A 20,369-nucleotide genomic window follows, 5' to 3' on the forward strand; every position below is an offset into this window, starting at 1 on the left:
GACCCGGAAGGGGGGCCAGGGTCACAAGTTCAAATGTCTACAGGAGACTGGTTATCTAACCCCTCTGGTCCACAGCTGCCATGTGGAGACCTGGGTGAGAGAAGTCAGAAATCTGGACTTAAAAAAATGTTTGAGTTAGCTAATTCAAATCTTTAAGTAGAGTTAGTTAATTCAAAGTTAAAAAAAAAAAAACAAAAAACAGCACAGAGGTACCTGCCTGCCACCTAGGGTAGTCTGTGGCAAACGTATTTGTGACTGCTGGAGCAGCTGTCCTCAGAACTCCTTGCTTTTTCCAGAGCCCTAGCCCCTCTCCCCCAGCTCCCAAGAAGACTGTCTTGCAAGGACCTCCCCCTTGGAAAGGCAGAAGACCCTTGGGAACCTTGAAATTAAGGCAGCCAGGAGGTACTTCTGGTGGCATCTCCGGTCTGGTGGGGTGAAAGCAGAGAAAGCCCCCTCTGGTGGGCAGGCCGGGTCTGATTCAAGGCTCTTGGCACCGGGGCACAGATGGTAGGAGAGCCCTGTCCGGAGTGCAGATGGCCAACCCCCTTCATAGGCCTGCGGTGGCTGCCTGAGAGGGACCTGCTTGGTGGCAACTCCCCCCTTCCCCAAGGGGAAGCAGCTGCCCCTCAGAAACACTGTTTGTACCTCAGCTAGGGGCAAGGGTGTGAAAGGGTCCTGTCCTGACATGTCCAGGGCTGAGGGGCTGGAGGAAGGGTTAAAGTCCAGTGCCCTCCAGATGGACCCAGAGTTCAGGCTGGTTCTCTGGGCCAGAAGACTTCATGAGCTCAGGGGCAACTCCCCTGGCTGAGGGTGGCCATGACCTGGCCAGCCCGAAGCACTTTAACCTCTTAGCTCACACCTCAGCAGGCCTACCATTCCCGTTTCAAAGAGGAAAAACAGGAAGCTCAGAGAGAAGTGAGCAGCCCAAGGTCACATGGCCAGTGAGTGGGAAGGCCAGGATCTGTGCTCAGCCTTTTTGATTCCAGAGCCAGTACTTGTGGCTACTACTTCACCACACAGTCCAGGATTGGATTTCGGCGCCACCTAGCAGGGCCTGGCTGAGATCCTGGCCAGGCCAGTACCCCAGTCAGGATCCTAGACAGGCTCCCCGTTCCCGGGATCCTCAAGCAGGGTGTCATGACTTCCTGAGTGGGCTAGAAGGTGGCAGCCTCTGGATCTGCTGGCCATGGAGGCCAGAGGCCCAGTGCGCCCTGGACCAGAAACCCAGCACATGGAAGGAAAAGGTATGCCCCACCCCAGCCTGTGACCACTGTTGCTGGCTGCCCTTCTTCAGGGCCTTCTCCGGATGTGTGGTCCCAGACGCTCTCACCACGGACACCAGAAGAACCCTTCACATGGGCTTCCCAGTCACCCAGGACTTCCCCAGCTTGGCTCTTACAGCTTCAAAGTAAAACCCAGAGAGAAGCCACCTTTCCCAGGTCGAAGGGGTGCTGGGATTGGAAATGAGGATGTGGAACTTCCAAATTCCAACATCCTAGGAGAGAGTAATGCCAGGAATTTTCAAACCAGACTCTCAAGGCCCCCAAGGAGGAACTCAGGAAGGGTTTTTGACTCTCATCCCACCCTAGGTTCCTCAGAGCAGCTGTTTTCCTTTTGTTCTCCATGAGGAATTCTCACACGGTATCTGGAGACCCACTCCACTACTTCAACCTCCTCACAGTACAAACGAGGAAACTGAGGATCAGAAAGGAACATGCGCCGAGCGTCAAGTGGCAGAGCAGGGACCCCCTGTCTGGGGCTCTGAGTGTAGGTGTGCTCCCCCTTCCCCCTAGACTGGGAAAGGAAGGTGCCTTCAGGTTCCCAGCCTGGAGACCACCCGCTCCAGGGAGCGCCGCCACCTGTGTGGAGCCCTACCTCCTCCAGTCCCTGACCAGGGGACCCCAAATGGCATGCCGTTCTCAAAATCCATATCCACCATTACTGCAGCAGTATCCAGTAAGCAACCTGTCGGGCAACATTCACTTCTCACCATTCTTTTTCTTTTTTTTTTTTTAAGATTTTATTTTTAAAAAAGCTCTATACCCACCATGGGGCTCAAACTTAAAGTCACACACTCCACCGACTGAGCCAGCCAGGCACCCCACCCCTTGTCCATGCTGTGCTGGAATCTGCCGCAAACATCACCTTGTCGTCTTATCCTCCGAGACCTGCCTGCAGAGTCAGCTCTGCCAGCAGCTCTGTTCAGAGGCCCCCGCCCTACCCCCCAGGACACCTATTACCACCACCCCTGGGAGTCCGAGCGTTAAAGCTTCCAAGCTGCAGTTACTGAATCATGACTTTCTCATTGTATCTCAAAGTTGTAACTGCTAGTAGGGGGTGCTGCTGAGTAGATGAATCCAGAGTTACAGGGCTGCTGTGGCTCCAGTCCAGTGTAAAAACCTGATGTGACAGCCCCCTGTCTGACCTGGTGGGGGGTGGGGAGTGGGGAGCGGGGGTGGAGAATCCAAGGTTTGGCTTTTCAAATACTGTCTCTAGCATGTGAACCTCACTGCTGTCTTTCCAAGGTCTCAGGAGCCCAGTCTGGGAAGTACTACTTAGAAAATGCCTTAATAAAACCACCCTCACTTCTGGAGGGTGATAGATCACAGAAGCCTGGCTTTTTACAGGGTGTCACAGGCCCCCGTGTCCAGTGTGTAGAGCCAGACGCTGCTAGGCCCTGCGCACCTAGATTGTTGGCCTCTTTCATAATTCAGAATGACCAAGAGAATCCCAGAATAGAAAGAAGGTGTTAACAGACTCATTCACTATGCCTAGAGTGACAGGTGGCATATCGGGTGACAGAATCAGAGCCAAGAACCCTGGGCAGCTGAGAGATGGGATGAAACAAACGGTACAGAACTGAATGAGGAAAACCTTGAGTTCAGGTCAGGTCAGCACCGGTAATGCTGCCTCCCCTGGTGCCAAGGGAGAGAAGCCCAGTCCTCAGAGCTTATATTAAGATTTTGAGTTTGGATCCCAAGTTAGACAATTACGTAAGAAAGCAGCACACGTGGAGAAATGCCTTAGCGACTCTGGCGGACCACAGACATAGTGTGAGGCTGCATGAACAGAGAAAGGGGCAGGACCGGGGAGGAGGGGCAGCCCCCACTGAACTCTGGATAACATTGTGGGTAATGTTGGTGATTCTGGACAAGGGGCATTGACCAACTGGAGCCCGAGGAGAAGGCAATCTGTGTGGGGAGAATTCCCACTGTGACAAATCCATCCCATTATGACAAATGCTTATTTTACAGCAGGGAAGCCACATATTGGGTCCTGAGCAGGCAGTAGGATCCAGGATGAGGAAGTCCTTGTCCCAGAGCAACTCACACTAAAATGCTGAGGTGGCAAGGAAATGCCTCCTGGGCAGAGCCACATGGAACACTGCCACATGGAGCACTGCGTGAGAAAGCCAGGACAAGAGTGCTGTGACTGATTAGTGATGTCTGTCACAGATATGCCACAAATGGGGTATGATACATAGGCACCATGAGTCATGCCTAGTTCAATGTGAGGGAGAGCTGGGAGAGACTGGGGATAGTGGTCTGAAAAAGAAAGCCAATTCAGGAAAGTACGGCTATAGTCTTCAAATATCTAGAAGACTGTCACACAGGTATGTGCTCCAGGTCATCACACTACCACTAACCAGAGTGGGGACAAGGAGGGTGAGGTTGTGGAAGGGAAACAGATTTTGCCTTATTAGGAGGCACTTTCTAAAGGGCAGAGCTGCCCAGGAGGGTTCAGCTACGCTAGACACAGGCATGATGGCTGCTGGGAGAAGACACAAGCCCTTATGGGTGTGACCTTTCAGATTCCATCCAAGCCTGAGATATTTGTTCTTTGCCCTCCTCTTTTACACCCAGTTCTGGATGTGACATCAGACAGCATTTGTGTGTGTGGCATTCATACTTCAAATTTTTTTTTTTTTTTAATCCAGAGAATTGTTATCAACAAGCAAAAAAGACAGAGGAGAATGTTCATTCAGCCTAGCTACAAGGGAAATGATGTGAGGACCTTGGCACAGATGGGGCTTAAAACGCCTTCCTCTGGGAAATCTGGCAGCACTGAGCCCCTACCTGAGATGATAAACCCATCCTTGGGAAAGGAGATCGGCCCACACTTGCCACCCCTTCCCTACTACACACCTGTTTCTGAGCTACAAAAGCGCCTGTGCACTAGGAGTCTGAGCATGTGAGCACTGGCTATGCACTCACTCACGGTACCACTTAGGCTCCTGAGCCTGAGTTTCTCTCATCCATAAAATGCCAACAACATGGGCTTGCCTTGCCCACTGCCCTGGGACGGCTGTGAGGGGGTCTGGAGTAGACAGGTGGGAAAGGGCTTAGTGGAGTCCCACATAGCTATTGCCCAATCCCAGCCCCACCAAGGCACTCCTCGGGCCAAGGGCTGGGGCAGGAAGGTTCAGTGCCCTGAGGACCCACAGCAGTCCACCCCCTCCATGCCATGCATTACCATCTGATAGTTTTGGGTGGTGACCACTCTCTCCCCACCCTCCTTGGGCCAACCCACCACGTCCTCAGCTTCCAGGCCTTTGAACTGACTGCTCCCTGCCTGCAACACCCTACCTCCTCCCTCGTTCTGCCTTCTCCTCCAGGTCTCAGCTCCAGCATTGCTCCCTCCAAGAAGCCTTCCCTGACTGCCTCCAGCTCCATCCTAGCTTCCTCAGTGGGTCAACATCCTGTGTTGAGATGTGCTACAGGCCCTCACCACCACACTGTTTTATAGGCCTGTTTGCTTTTCTGCTTCTCCCTTTAGACCCAGAGCCCCCTGAAGGCAGTGACGATGTGGTTTCCATCCCTGTAACCTCCACTTCAGCCCAGAAAAGGTGCCCAGGCAATTGTCTGCTGACACTTAGGAGGTAGGACGCTTCTGACTTTACCCCAAAAGTAGTACAGACCTACATGGCCTTCCCCCTGGAAGAAGACTGTGAGGATGCAGCAAGTAGAGAAGAATCTGTAAGAAGTGACTTGGCAAGCAGGAGACAGAGGCACCGGGACAAGTCGTGACTACAGGCTTCCTCCTCACGCCCCCATACTCCTCCCCACTCGATTTTTCTCCCAACCACTTCTGAATGCACAATATGGTAACATTTGGGAAGATCTCTTTGAAAGAACACCTACCCAAGTGAAGGTCATCCACCCTGCCCACAGAACCCCGCCCCCTCAATGGCACAGTGTAAGGAGTGGGTGAATATTAGTGGCTGATAGTCATAATTACCAGTGGTGGTTATCGTCAGTTCAGGAATCGGTGGCTACTGCAGTGACCCAGTCACCGTCTGAGGTCCTTACACCTGTATCTTACATTTGATCCCAAGGAGATGTCTTCACCATCTCCCCTTGTGCTGCTGAGGAAATGGGAGGCTCAGAGATGTTGAGGGACCTGCTCAGCATCACACGGCAAGTCATGTGTTCTCTGTTAAGTCAGTGCAAACCTACAGGTTTCAATCTGCAGAACCCAACCTTCACAGCATCCAGTCTCACAGGTAGTAAAAATACAAGCTTAACTGACAAGCAAGACCGACACACAAATTCCTACAAAGCTTAGAAGCCACTGTAGAAAGACAAGTTTGGTCTCCTCCTGCTGCTGGTGGAGTCTGACCTCCACAAGGACCTCAAGCCCAAGCCAGCACCCAAGAGCTGAAGAAAGTGGACTTTACCTCGACCACTTCTACCCCTCTGGGAGCTGCTGTGCCTCGATGTTTTCGCAAGCATACTCATCACACCTCTGCAGGCTCTGGGCTGTCCTGCCAGGCCCTTTTCCACTCTCACAAAGATGCCTGTGACATCACCTGCACCTGAAACAGTCCCTTCCCCTCCCAGGACTGCCGCGCATCTGTAAAAGCTGGGCACGGTCTTAGGTTGGAAATGGCACAGATTGCATTGGGTGTGCTACTTCTGGCTGACTGGTAGTACCTGCTTGTGCTAAGAAGGATTCTGAAGCTGTGTCCAGGCTCAATGGGAGTGCTGTGATTGACGGATGCCAACCGCCATGGGCTTAGTATGGGAAGTAACTGTGAAGTGCAAGGTATTTGTTGTCCCTGGGCAAGATGATCACCACAGAAATGCTTTAGGACTCTATTCCTATGATGCAGAATCACTGTCCTTAACTCCCCACCTAAAACCTTAACCCCTCGTCCTCCCCTGCAGGCCCATCAACAACAGAGTTTCTTGGGCAATGTCTGAAATCCAGTAAGATGGGAAGGCAACTATTTGTTTCACAGTCTCCTAACCTTCAAAAGAAGGTTCCTTACATAAGGAACGCTCAACAGCTGCAACTTGAGTGAGGGTGGCTGGGTTTCAGCTCCATCATGTCTCTGAAGTGCTGAATGACCTCGGGCCAGTCACTTCTAAGTCTCTGCTTCTTCTGTAAAATGGAGATCCGGAGCCCTAATTGCCTTGCCTTTAACCACATTTGAACACTGTGCTAGGATCCTCAAGACTGCATAAGGAAGTCCATTATCCATCTCACCGATTTGGGATGTCCACACGACAGGAAGTATTGTCCCATTTCTCAGAGGAGGAAGCTGAGACTGAGAGAGGTGGAGAGACTTGGTCCAAAGTCTCTTGCCACAGCAAGTAAGTAGTTAAGGAACTGTGCCTGGGTCCTATGATGAAATCCACAGCCTTCCCCATCCTATTATTCTGCCCCCACAGGGGGGCTGAGGCTAGGCTCCATGCCGCTACCTTGGGCTTTGGAACCAAGGCCACCTCTGTGGAGAAAACCCTCCCAGGAGATGATCGGTCTTTTAACAACTCTGCTGAAACGCGGTCACATAAAACTGCGAGTTGCAGTGTGTGCATTCCCTGGGAGAATTAATCACCACCCAGAGACTTAATTATTCGGAGATATCACATACCTCCCTTTCCAATACATCCTCTTAAAATGGGCCTGTGAATGAGGCATCTAGAGTAGCTGAATTCAGAGACAAAGTAGAATGGGGACTGCCGCCAGGGGCTGGGGGGAGGGAGGAACAGAGAGCAGTTGTTTAATGTGTGAAGATTTTCAGTTTTGCAAGATGAAGAGAGTTCTGGAGTGAATGGTGGTAAAATAACATGAGTGTATTAATGACATTGAACTGTACACTTAAAAACAGGGAAGATGGTAAATTGTTGTTATGTGCATTTTATCCCAATTTTTTAAAAAGGGGAAACTACTGAGGAGTCTACTGAGGAATTCTCTACCAATAAGCCCCAATTATCAAATTGCTGTTTTACACCCCAAATCCAAAAGTCACGAAATATTTAAAACACTATAATGTGAATGTTTAAAATTCCTACTTTGAATTAAATGTGTTTGTGAGAAGGGGGTGATCTATAATCTGCCTACAATTTCCTTCCTGACATTCAAGAAAGGGAAATAGAAAGAATTCAGGGGAGCCTGGGTAGCTCAGTCGGTTGAGCATCCGATTCTTGGCTCAGGTCAGGATCCCAAGAGCCTGGGATGAAGTCCTGCTTCGACACAGAGCCTGCTTAAGATATTCTCTCTCTCTCTCTCCCCCTCCCTCCCTCTGCTCCTGCCCTGCGCCTGTGCACACTTTCTCTCTCTTAAAAACAAAACAAACCAAAAAAAGAATTAACTATAAATAGCATTATAGAAAATAGGGGAAAAAGGTCATTCTAATCTCATTGCCTGGACACAATTACTATTATAGCATTCTATACCAAAAATGTTTTTAAATTTATTTATTTATTTTGGGAGGGAGGGAGGGGGAGAGAGAGAGAGAGAGCGAGTGCACACAGATGAAGGGTAGAAAGAGAGGGAGAGACAGAGTCCCAAGCAGGCTCCGTGCTATCAGCACAAGGCCAGATGCAGAGCTTGAATTTATGAACCGAACTGTGAGGTCATGACCTGAGCTGAAATCAAGAGTTGGATGCTCAACCAACTGAGCCACCCAGGAGCCTCACACCAAACTTTTTAACTGTGATCATTTTAGAGCTGCAACCTTGCAAAAAAGACATAAAACTTCTACTTTGGCCTTCTTACACAGAAGTAGTGTGGTAGAATAAAAATAACAGTGAACCTACACTTCAAATCTTGATTAAGCTGTGTGACTTTGGGCAAGTCACTTAACCTCTCTGTTGCATTACCTCTAAAAACAGCAATAAATGCAATCTGCAACAAAATGTCCACAGAAGCAACAAAGCCTGTGAATGGTGAGGTGGTATGCAAAAAGAAGTTAGGATAACTTAATAATAAATAACAATATTTATTAATAAATAATACATATTTAATAATAATAAATATGAAGTGCTGAAAAGCCTTTTTTTGAGGACTTAGGATCAGTATGAAAACCAATCAGAAGGCCAGTATTTGGGAGTTCTGATGTTAGTTTTAAAGCAAAAACAAAAACACCTCTTAATTCATTGACACCTCTGGCTCCTACAGGGCAAGAAAGTTGTTTGCTTCAGAGTAAACAAGGTCACAGAGACGGATGAGGTCCTGCCTGACTTCATAGGCCACTCCAGATAGAACAGAACCTCTCCCTCTTCCCTCAGTAGGCTAAACACTTTCCACCTGAGGGTCCTGAGCCCTTCTGTTCCCAATCTGCCCAACTGCCTCTTTCCCACTGCTCACCTCACCTTCCCGGACATGCCCTCCCCCATCCTCTCTGAATAGGTCCCTCTCAGCATCTATTTGTGTCTTTCAGGGCTCTTATCACAAGCAGACAGTATCTTGTGTATTTGTCACCTGGTTGGATGGGGACTCCAAGCTGGATGGAAGCTCCCTGAGGAAAGAGACCAAGTCTGTCTTGTTTCCCTACCCTCCTCTGGCTCACGCCGGCACTCTGAGCACAAGAATGACTGACTCCTTGGAAACAGAGGGGGTGGCTGTTTGGAGGTCGGCTTGTGAGGAGGGAGGAATTGGCTCAGATGAACCCAAACCCTCTCCTAACGAGTGTCTCCATGCACTTGCTATTTGTGCCCCTTCTGAGGAAACAGCCGGGGCAGCAGTAGCGGAGGCAGCCTGCTGTTACAGGTGCTGTCAGCCAAGCTCCACTCGTCCTACGCTACCCTGGCCCACAACTGTCCCCAGGCAGGCAGGCAGACACCTGTGGACTGCTACCACACCCCTGTGCAGGGCAACACCATGTCATGAAGGGTTGGAAGCCTGGGAAGGAGAGAAAGTTCCAGGAGACACTAGAACTATCCTATTTATTCACAGCACACTCATTAATAGGCCCCAGCAGGAAACTAGTCCAAAGAGTGATGACCCTTCAAAGACAAACCCCGGCTCTGAACACCAAGCCCTGAGTGCCTGGTTGACTCTGATGGCCCTCAGCAGGCATTCTAGCTTGATCTCGGCTCTCCTGGCCCTGGGCAGCCAACCCCTGCCATTCCTCGCTGATCCAGAATCCCTTCCCCTCTCCTACCCAGGGCGCCCCCAGGCCCCGGGTATCTTCCTCTCAAAATCTCCATCCATCTTGGTCCTACCCACCTATTGGGGTATTGGTCACCTCCTCTCTAAAGCCTGCCTTGATTCACTCCAGCGTCCATCAGAGCCCTGCACTCGGCAAACATCCCATCCAGTCCACCTACACTTTTCCAGGCATGGGACATGGACAGTCTTTAGCTATTTCAGGTCTTCTCTCTTCCCCTGGATATCAATAACAGCAGCAGCTAACATTTTTTAAGTAGTTCCTCTGTACCAGATACTGTGCTCAGTGCTTTACACATTCTTTCTCTTGTCCACATGCTGAGACTTATGCCAGGTGGTATTATCATCTCTATTTTGCAAATGAAGAAACTGAGGTCTAGAGAGGTTAAGCAACTTGCCCAAGGTCTCACAGCCCTTGGTGGCAGCCCAGGACCTAAACTCCAGCAGTAGGTCACTAAAGCCAGGGTCTTAACTACAGGTCTGTGAGACTGCTGAGGTGTGGGCTTCTCCCCCAGTGCCTGGCTCAGCCTTAACATGGTTAGGCCTACGTGATCACCTACCATGTGCTCGGCGTGTGCTCTCAAGGAGTGGACTTGAACCAAAATGGCTTTGTGCTTGGGGACCCTGTGATTGTGCAGAGAAGAGAGGTACACTGAAATTGTTATTTGTTGAAGCAACAAAATTGATACCATTATCTGCTCTGGCAAGTCTGAGAATTTTCTTAGAAAAAGCACAGGAACTGAAGACTCCAGCTGGTGAGATAACAGCTAATCTTTGAAATACACAGGCCAACCAAATCAGGTGTTAAGATACTCCCTCGCTTCCAAGGGATCAAAACGGATTCAACTGAACAGCAGAGCTAGAAGGGCTCCTCCTGCCAAGAAACAAATGGGGAATCTGAAGCCCTGAGGGGACAGGATCTTGCCTGAGGTTCCCTAAACACTTGGAGAAGCCAGGGCTCCTGCTCCCCCAACCCCTGTCCTCTCCAAGTTCTTACGACTGGGACTAGAACCAGGGCAGAAAGGCTTTCAGGCCACCTGGGTCCTTAAGAAACTGCCGGAAGTTGGGGTAAGTGTCTGCCTCAAAGTGACCAAAAGTTTAAAAGTCTTCACAGTGGAGACAGGGCCCTAGCTCTTACCTTCAGGGAGAATGGGACTGTTCTGTGGAAAGCCGGATTTGGGAAGCCAGGATTTCGTTCGCAGGCCAGCATAAGCCCAGCTCAGCCCTGCCCCGGAAGGACAGAAGGACGGGAGTTTAAAAGGCAGTAGCTCCTCACCTGGGGCCACACCCAGGTGAGGTTGACTTTCACCAGGAAACCTGTCCGACTGGCCGTCTCCCAGACAGCGCAGGCCAGAACGCCCCTGCCTGCTAGCCGGGCGCCTCTCCCAGCTGGGGCCTACTGGGCCCCAGCCCCTGCCAGGCCTCCAGAGCAAGAGGGAGAAAAGGCCTCCTCTTCTGTGGTGAGGTCAGCTCTGCCTGGGTCCCCCCAGGGCCAATCCCAGCCTGGGCTGGGCCTGAAAGCAGCTGCTTCCTGCTTTGGCTTTTTCTTTCACTTTGGTTTTTAACCCCAAAGTGAAACTAAAGAGTGGGACGATGTGGGAAAGACTGTGAGAGTTAAGGCCCGGGAGGGCTGAACACCTGGCTTCTAATCCTAGGAAGGCTGCACACTCACTGGAATACCTGGGAAGAGACCAAACCCAGGCCTCGGTTTTCCCATTGACAAAATGGGAGAGAGGAACTAGGCTAGTGATTTTAAACTAGTCATTGTAAACTAGAAAAATTATAGAACTTCCCTTTCTTCATCCCTGCCACTGCTGAAGGCTGAAAGGAAGCAGCAGAAATGCCTTGTGGGGGACCCTAAAGGACCTTCCTGTTGGCTCAGAGGAGGAGGCAAAACTGGCCAGTGTGGGGACCCTCCTGGTCTCCCTGACCACCTCCTCCTCACCGGTCACCTGATCACCTTCATCCTGAGCAGGCCCTGGAGTCCCAGCATCCTGGGGCAAAGCAAGTTCATCCTAGGCACAGGCCTGACTCTGTCCTGACACAGCAGCTGGAGACACCCACCAACAGCTGCCCCGGCCATCTGTTAAGACTGACGGTAGCCCTCTCAGGACTGGTCCAAACATCAGACTCAGTGACTCCAGGGTGCCTGGCACAGTGTCTAGCTAAGACCACTATAATCTGCTTTCTGAGGTTTCCCTGCTGGCTGGTTTACCAAATTTTCCCACTAGCCTGGTGACATGAGAAAGGCATGGATGAGCCTCCCCATTTTTCAGATGAAGAAAACTGAAGGGCAGGGACATAGTGGCCAAGGCTACACTGGGATTCAGGAGCTCAGTAAATATTTGCTGAATGAATGAGTTTACTGGCCCAGCAGCTGCCAAGCAGGTACAGCCCAAGCCAGAGAAACACAGGAAGGAGGAGGATACAGCGTGGGAGGGAGGATGCTTCTCCCTGGAGACCAAGTCATAAACAGGTCCCAAGGTACCTACAACAGTCTCCTCCACCCAATCCTGGCCCCATCTTGTCACCCCTGCAGCCCATTTCTTCCCTTCATTCCTCACTTCCTCTCATCAGCACCTTACTCTGAAAATACCTCATTGGCTGAGGACTGCTGAGTGACACTGGCCAACCCCCTTCCCCTGTCTGGGCTGAATTAGAAAAGTCTGTTCTCGACCAAGGAAATGAATCTGAATCCAGGGGAGGTAGGGTGCTTTTTAAAAAATACATATTTCCAGAATGCAAAAGAAGGTAATTCAAAAACATCTAGTAGGGGCGCCTGAGTGGCTCAGACGGTTAAGTGTCCAACTCCAGCTCAGGTCATCATCTCATGGTTCATGAGTTCAAGCTGTGCTGACAGCTCAGAGCCTGGAGCCTGCTTCCTCTCTCTCTGCCCCTCCCGTGCTCAAATGTGCTTGCTTGCTCTCACTCTCTCTCTCTCAAAAATAAACATTAAAAAATTTTTTTTAAACATCTAGCAAAATTTTAGGTGCACGGACTCTTTGTAACAATTTCACTTGCAGGAATAGCTCCCACAGCTCTGCAGGCACACATACTGTGGGGAAGGGTGCTCCTGGCAGCACTGCTCAGGGCAGCAACACTGGAAACCATCGAAATGTCCCTGAGCAGAGGACTGGACAAATGGTGGTCCATCCACTGACAGACTGGTCACGGAAAAGGAGGCCATGAACCTGTGTGCATCTGCAACTGAGTTAGACGTGCGTGAAAACAACAAAGCACAAAACAGTAGGCTGTAGGCAGAGAATATGCCACCGTCTGTGTAATAACAAAGGATTCTATTGACATAGCTGCCCACATATGAAGAGTATTTCTGGAAGGCAACATCAAGACTGTTCCCAGTGATTACTGAGGAGTGGAGGTAGGAGAGAGACTAATTTTTCACTGGGCACTTTTTTCCACAAAGTATGAAAGTTTAACCACATACACGAGTTGCTTTTTAAATAAAAATGTAATTTCTACACATAAAAGTAACTCTAGTAATATGTACCCTATGTCTCTATGTCTCAGGGCCCAGGCATCTGGATTTTGAAGTCTCCTCAAAGGTTACTGGTCTAGCCTTGAAGTAGACGGAGGCAGCCTGGACACCATAGAACTCTGGGCAGGGGAGATGTCAGAAGACTCAGGAAAAACTTGGTCTTAAGGCACAGGGAAGATGTGAATATGGCTCTGAATGTGGAACAGGTTCAGCTAAGAGAGCTCCTACCAGGAGTAATGGGGAAATTATGTCAGGGAAGAGGAAGGATTGTTTCTTTCAAAATGGGATTCTAGCAAGTCTCTTCCTCTCTCAGGCTTGGCTCCCACTCATGGGACCTGAGGGGGCTGGGCCAGAGTCCTTTCAAGGTCTGAAATCCTAGGATCTGCCTTTATTTCATCTCATTTAATATTAAAGGAGGCAAGGGAGGGTCCCCAGCTCAGCACATGGCCACAGGGCTCCACACCTGTGCAGACTGTAATCAAATATTTGGAGGCTAGAGAAAACTCAGGTCATGATATTGAGGANGGTCTTCTGTTGAGATGCCCTTCCTCACCTTCTTGTTAATAATTAAGTCATGACTGAAGACCTCTTCTGTCTCTTTTGAAGTTCAGTTTGCAGAAACTTGCAGCCTTGGCTTGCTTTTCCACCATGCTCTAGGTTCAAGGCTCACAGGCTACAATAGTCTAGATCTAAGCCACAAGCCCAAAATACAGGGGTCTGCAGTGGAAAGAGCCCAGGGTGCAGGTCAGGAGTGCTGGGGTAAATCCTGGCTAGACCTCAGTGATGCTGTGAACTCTGGAAAGTGAGTAAGTCTCTAAGACTGCTCTGCTTGCCACTGTAGTGACAAGGCCAGCTCACTGCCTGGCACTCGGCAGGCACTTAAATATTTGTTGAATGAACAAACAGCTCAGCCAGTGAATCCTAGAGTAACCTCAGTCAAGTCACTTTCTGGAAAACAAGGAGGACAAGAATAGTAATGACCTCCCAGGGTTGTATAAGATCTACTGAGATAAGGTGGATGAAAGTACTTTGCAAATCAAAAACAGGCTAAACAAATATTAAGGATCCAGAACCATTGTGTGGAAAATAAGATTAAAAGAATGAATATATGTTCGAATGGTCAAATTTATCAGAAACGGTAAAGCATTAATCAAATGAATTACCGCAACTGAAAGAAACAGTACAGACTGCTCTAGTCCACTGTCCCAATGTCTGAGTATGTTCTCAGGCTGTGTCTGTTCTGAAGCAGCACAAAAATCCCTCATCAAAACCTTTGTCTAGATTTTGGTATGAAAAAGATGGGTGCGGTTACAATCATAACTTGCATATAGCTGGGCTCAGAACATTTGCCAAAGTAGACTGGCATATGGGTCCTGGGGGTCTTTACTGGAGGCAAAGGAGGAGTGGGGTGAGCAGAGCACAGAGGCTGTGCCTGCCATGTGGTTGCTCTGCCTCACGACCCCAGGTCCAGCTCAGGGGAACACACAGAGGAGAACGACTGGCCAAGCCATCAGTTTCCTAGCTTGGCACTGGGACCAACCATTGCTGCCTCCCATGGAAACCACTCGGTAAGTACCACTTCCCTTCCCCCTTCTCTCTGCCCAGGAGGTATCCCTGGCTCCAGCCTGGGAAATGCGAACTGGGCTCTATCACCTGGCTCTCCAGTGTCGAGAGCAACTTGGGACAAGTCCCTTCCTGCCTTTGTGGGTGGCTGATTCCTCTGGCTGGGCCAGGGAACACCCTCTCTAGTGGCACCTGAGAATCCCAACAGACCCAGTCATGGACGAGCCCACAGTTGGACAAGACACACATTAAGTCCGACTCTGGAGGCTACCTACAGCCTGGGAAGTAAAACTGATGATGTGAAGGCCCCTTACTTCCCTGACTCTCCTACCTTAAAGAAATTCTAAACTGACACCCAGCCCTGACTTTCCAGATCTTTAGAAAGTAAGGGCTTGGGGTGCCTGGGTGGCTCAGTCAGTTAAGCGTCCGACTTCGGCTCAGGTCATGATCTCACGTTTCATGGGTTAGAGCCCCACATCAGGTTCTGTGCTGGCAGCTCAGAGCCTGGAGCCTGTTTCAGATTCTGTGTCTTCCTCTCACTCTGCCCGTCCCCCGCTCATGCTCTGTCTCTCTGCGTCTCAAAAATAAATTAACTATAAAAAAAAAATGTACGGGCTTCTAGGCCTTAGGGGATGTACTTGTGTGCCCCCAATTCAGTGGGCAAGAAGATTCAGATTCCCGGGACCCTACGAGTAAAAGTCTCTTTTCCAAGACACAGAGCTGAACTGTGGGAAGAGTCAGAGTATGCAGACAGTGAGCCCTGGGTCTGAGCTACATTTTCCTTATCTGTAAAAGGGGGCTGGTAACTTTCTTTGCGTCTAGTGGGGTGGAAAGATTTCTGACAGTACCTGTGGAGGCCCTAGCACCAGGCCTGGCATACAACAGGTATATAAGCAACTTGCTCAGACTGTTATTTCCTCCCCCAAAGCAGCAACACCCAACATCTTTCCCTCTGGCCCATCAAACCCCCAGACAGGCTCTCCTGAGGGAACACAACACCCCCTGCTACTCCAAATGTCCTTTCCCATCCCATGGGCTCCACCCAAACCTCGCCCTCTTCTTTGATCTGCATGCTTGCAACCTCCCTGTCATCATTTTCATTATTCCAATTCATCTAGCCTGATTCACCTTCTTGGGGGGAAAAAATCCTCCAGCTGTGCTACCCCTGCTCTAAAACCTTCCATGGCTCCCCAAGGCCTCTTGTCTTTCAGCTGATGTTCAATGTTGCCTACAACTTCCTGGCCCCTCCCAGATTTTTCATCCAGAGCCCTGATGCATCAGCAAAACTAGTCTACTCACCCTTTCCCTAAATACATGCTTACCTTCCAGCCTCCGCACCTCTGCCTTTGCACAAACCATTCCCTAGAATGTCAGCCCCACCCTCTGTCTCTGCAAACCCAGCCCCCTTCAAGAGGGCTCTTGTTTCCTCTGGCACACACTCACTTCTTCCTTCTCAAACAATGCTTTTCTTCAGCAGACACTTAATTACAGACTGTCACACAGTCTCTCATAATTGTAGGCCTTGTCTGCCTTGTCAGACCATATGTTCCCAAGTGCAGAGGCCCTGTCTGTTCTTTCCCATCCTCTCAGAGCCCAGCCCCGGGCTGGGAGGCCAGGGCCCTGGTCAGAAAGTGTTTTCCAAGCCCATCTGGCTCCAGGCTGAGCCAAGTCTAGCTCCAACCACTTGGGACCACTTCTCCTGCTCTTGTCTTATTCGGAAACTTAACTGGCCAAACCAAACCTTCGTGTTCCCACTCTCCACTGGGTGACCTAGGCCAGCAACACACAGAAATGGCGACCTAGGTGGGCAGGCAGGGCCATGGTTCTTGTCCAGCCCTAGCATGGTCTTAGTGTGAGATCCTAGGCACATCCCCGACCTCCCCCTTACCTGGGCCTACTTCTTCACTGTGAAACAAGAAACACTCTTCCAGCTGTGGAATATGGACATTATTTGTCTTTAAGGTAGCCTTGGTTCCCAGGAGTGGGTGGGTGAGGACCCAGCTGATTCCAACACAGGTTAAGGGAGGGGAGGGAGCCACAGCCAGGACTGGGAAACCCGGGAATCTGAGAGGTGCTCAGACTGCACACCTCATCAACCTCATTAAATTCCTGTTGATGGCAGGATTGCATTCCTGTTTAAGTGTTCAATTCCACAGCCCTCACCCTGGCCAGGTCTCACAGTGTCTGCTGCCAGGGCTAAGCAAGGGAAGGGTAACTTGCTTCTGAAAACAACAAATCCTGCCCAAAACAAAGATGAGGAGGAGCCAGTTTCTTCACCTGTAAAATGAGGCTAATAATGGTACCTGAGTCATGGGATTGCTGCAATAATACAGTGAGATGATGCCATAAACCATTCAGCACAGTCCCTGGCACCTGGTAAGTGGCAGTGGAGCATCAAGGTTCACTATTCTCAAGGGGCCTTTTCCACAGGGTTCCCATCCTCACAGCAACCTGTGAGGAAGGGGTTTCCATCCCAATATGACAGAAGAAAACTGAGGTGCCAAAACTTGATCAGTCCAAGGTCACGCAGTGGGGGACAAGCCAAGCTGTGATACAAACCCAGGAAACTCTCAGTTCAGCTTTTCCCAGAGTGCAGCCCGCAGGCTCTCAGCATCAGGCTCCTCCAGAGGGCTGGTTTCAAAAGCGGACTCCTGCCCCTAGACCTGCCAAAGAAAACTCTCTGGGGAACTTAAACTTTATAAAGCCAAAGGACCTAAATTTTATATATGAGGAAACTGAGGTGCAGAGAGGTGAAGGGACCACTTTTCAGCAATGGCCACTTTTCTGTAAGTATGGACCTGGGACAGAATTCACAGTGTGTTTAACTCCAGAGCAGCAATCAGAGACTTCCTGGAGGAGGTGGCAGCATTTGACAATGTGGGCCTCTAAGGGAAGAGAGGGCCCCACAGGGAGGGTATAGCAAAATAAAGATTTGGGGCAGGAAAGGCCAGGCAACCACTGTTCAACGCTGCTCATGCTTCCAGACCCCTGGGGAGCCACCACTGCAGCCTTTCCCTTAAAGCCCAAAGAGAGACATTCCTGAGCCAATCTGAGCTCCTGGGAAGAATGCCTGCCGTGCTGTTGTCTACAACTGGCGAGTCTCTGGCCCTCTGGGTGTGTCTGCTTGCTGCCCAGGATGAGATAGCCAGGGAAGATGGTGACTCAGTCTCTACCCAGCCTAAAGCTAGTCCCGTTTAAGTTTGAGAAGAGCTCAGAGGCTGAGGAAAAGTCAAGCAAACCCTCCTTGCAGAATAGATACCAGACCCAGAGAAGGGCCTGAGGGACAGGCTACCAGGCAGAAGCAATAAATTTGGAGCAAAGCTGTGGAGAAGAAAAGTCAACAGGGCTAGGCTCAAGCCCACTCCGACACTGCCATGCTGTGGGACCCTGAGCAGCTTCCTGTCCCTCTCTGGGCCTCCTATTCTTCATTCACCTGTGAAGCAGAGAGAACTCCAATGTCTTCTGACTTCCTCCCAGGACTGTTGTGAGGAACAATAGCCAGAAAAGAACCTGACCGATGACACAATGCCTGGCACTGCTCCTCACAAGTGAGAGATTAAAGGATTACTCCTATTATTTATTACAACAGTCAGGTGCTTTCCTTGTTACCTCAACCTCAACACCAGGGGGGCAGGGGATGGGAGGCAGGGGAGAGGCTGGGTCTCTGTCTTGTTCCCGCAAAGAAAAAAGTGCTCTAGATATTACTGGGAAAGAAAAGCTCACATTTATTAAATGCCTATTGTGTACTAGGTGTTTTTTAAATATATAATCTCGCTTAATCCTCACCACAATGCTACAGTGTAAATATGATGATCTTGTATACAGATGAGGAAACTTGAAGCTCAAAGAAAATAACCTGCCCAGTGAGTGATGGAGAAAGTAACTCACTGCCCACAGTGAGTGATGGAGACCAACTGAAACCAGGTGTTTATGGCTCTAAAACCCACATTAATTCTACTCTGAAACAGTTTGTATTAGCGGCAGAACATGCCTGGTGTAGAGGCCCAACTCAAGCACTGCCTCCTCCTGGAATGTCTTCTGAACCCTCTGCCCAGGCAGGAGCTCTCGTCTATGACGAGACCCCACAGCACATGGTCAGCACACGTCTTGCACCATTCAACACATTCTCCCTCTTGTTCTGGGGCCAAGCACACCGTTAACAAATCAGATGAGATGTAGGTGCAAATAGGTGGCCTTTGAGTTACTTTAGAATCCTCAAATGTTGGAGATGGAAGCACCAAAGAGACCACACCATCCACTCTCTCATTTTTCAGAAAGAAAAATACAGAAAGAGGGAAGCACTTGTCTGAAGTCGCACAGTACCTGGGCATAACCAGGAACAGAACCTTGGCATTCAGCCTCACAGAATTTCTTTAGGGATTCTGTGATTTCAGAATCAGTCTTAAGACAAAAGATTATGATCCTCATTTTACAGATAAGGAAACTGAAGCCCAGGGGAAAGTGGCCTCCCTGAGAGTAAGATATGGAGACCAGAAACCAGAGCCCCTACCTCCAGGCCAAAGACCAAGCCCTTCTTCCTCCCCATCACAAGCAGTCTGTACAGTGTGTCAAGCACTGGGCCCAGAGTAAAAGATCAATGGATGTTGGAAACTGTCATACACCCAAGGGCAAGTGACACCAGCCTGACAGTGCCCTCCTGAGAGGCAGTGCCACAGAAGTGCCAGGAGTCCTTGCTCAACCCTCCATAGGTGCCTGCAGGTCTCTAAGACTAGGGTGCTACAGCAGCTGATCTCATCTGTTCCAAAGTTCTAGGACATCCTGGGCTCCTTGACAAAGGCTCCCAGTTGGGGCCTTTGTTCCCCCACTCTTAGAGAAGCAGGAAAAGCAACAAAGGCTCACAACCACAAGCTGAGTGAGTTTATTCCCAAGTGCCACTGGCCACGCAGGGCCCACCCTCAAAAAACAATGGGATGGAACACGGCAAGTCAAAGTGTCTCCCAGCATAGGTGTCCAGCTATGACACACCTGCCTATCTTTGCAAATGGACAAAGAGTAACCAGGAATCAAGGCATAAATAAGGGACGGCTTGCTCCCTGCCCTACTGGAAAAGCAGGCATATTCCTGAATAATCAGGTAGTAATGGAATGAGGGGTAAAGAACTCTGGCTAGGGAATCTGGGGCTGGATCCCTGTCCTTGTTCTGCCAGGAACTAGCTGTGTAACCTAGGCAAGCAGCTTCCCCTCTGGGGCTCAGTTTAAAGACACAGTGACACTTCACAAATCATGTCTACAGAGGTTTCATTTGATCTTGACGACAACCCAGTGAGGCTACACAATTATTCCCTTTTTACAGATAGAGAAACTGAGGCTTGGAGAGATGGAAGGTCTCACGCAGCATGAAGCCGGCAGAATCAAGGCCCGGAGTTCTCAGACCACCGAAAGAAATACTCAAGGGTGGTCAGATTGAGAACAACTCCTGTCTCCCCCCATCTCGACTGAGAGTCTCACCAAGACCAAGGCAGCACAGTCCCTTGTTCACCTGCCCAGCCTGGTGGCCTGCAAAGCTCTGGCCATGAACCCTACATCCCAGCTGCCTAGAAGACCGCACCCCCCTGCAAAATTTCATTACTCAAGTTGGCAAGAACGCAGCCCCCACCCCCAACCGGGTCTAAATAAACGCCCAAGTGATATCACATCCTGCCAGCTCCAAAATAGCCCAGGCCTGCCCACAAGCGATCACAAAGTGCCAGGCCATGCAGGACCAAGTGGGCAGGACGTCCAGCCCATGGCACCATCCACACACTCAAGCAACTAAAGCAGAAGCCTCAGAGCAGAAATGCCCCCCACTCCCACCTCTGCCAGACGGCCTGGCCCCTCCCTCCTTGCCCCTTTCTTGGGAGGCCGCAGAGCCTCCTGCCCCAGCGCCAGCCCTAGCCCCAGCACCAACCCCATGG

At 50.2% G+C, this 20,369-nt stretch overlaps 1 protein-coding gene and 1 long non-coding RNA gene across 7 annotated transcripts in view; one reads left to right on the forward strand and one right to left on the reverse strand.

The window, feature by feature from the left end:
- The window catches only part of DLGAP4 (DLG associated protein 4), an 81,861-nt gene that overhangs the window by 40,630 nt on the left and 20,862 nt on the right, over positions 1-20,369 (reverse strand). The window contains exon 2 of one of the 6 annotated variants that reach the window (XM_077778905.1): positions 10,535-10,621. The exons of 4 other annotated variants lie outside the window; for them this stretch is intronic. In XM_077778905.1, the coding sequence (XP_077635031.1) occupies positions 10,535-10,621 (87 nt within the window). Of the gene's footprint in view, positions 1-5,677; positions 5,756-10,534; positions 10,622-20,369 lie in introns of those variants that run through there. One more of the 6 variants, XM_077778907.1, reaches the window with a different exon arrangement.
- Positions 6,404-20,217, forward strand: LOC144243765 (uncharacterized). Its single transcript, XR_013338759.1, has 3 exons — positions 6,404-6,596; positions 14,358-14,460; positions 19,769-20,217. It is a non-coding gene; the product is annotated as an uncharacterized LOC144243765 (long non-coding RNA).

The sequence above is a fragment of the Crocuta crocuta genome, unplaced genomic scaffold (genome assembly GCF_008692635.1).
Source record: "Crocuta crocuta isolate KB4526 unplaced genomic scaffold, BGI_CrCroc_1.0 scaffold248, whole genome shotgun sequence".
NCBI lineage: Eukaryota > Metazoa > Chordata > Mammalia > Carnivora > Hyaenidae > Crocuta > Crocuta crocuta.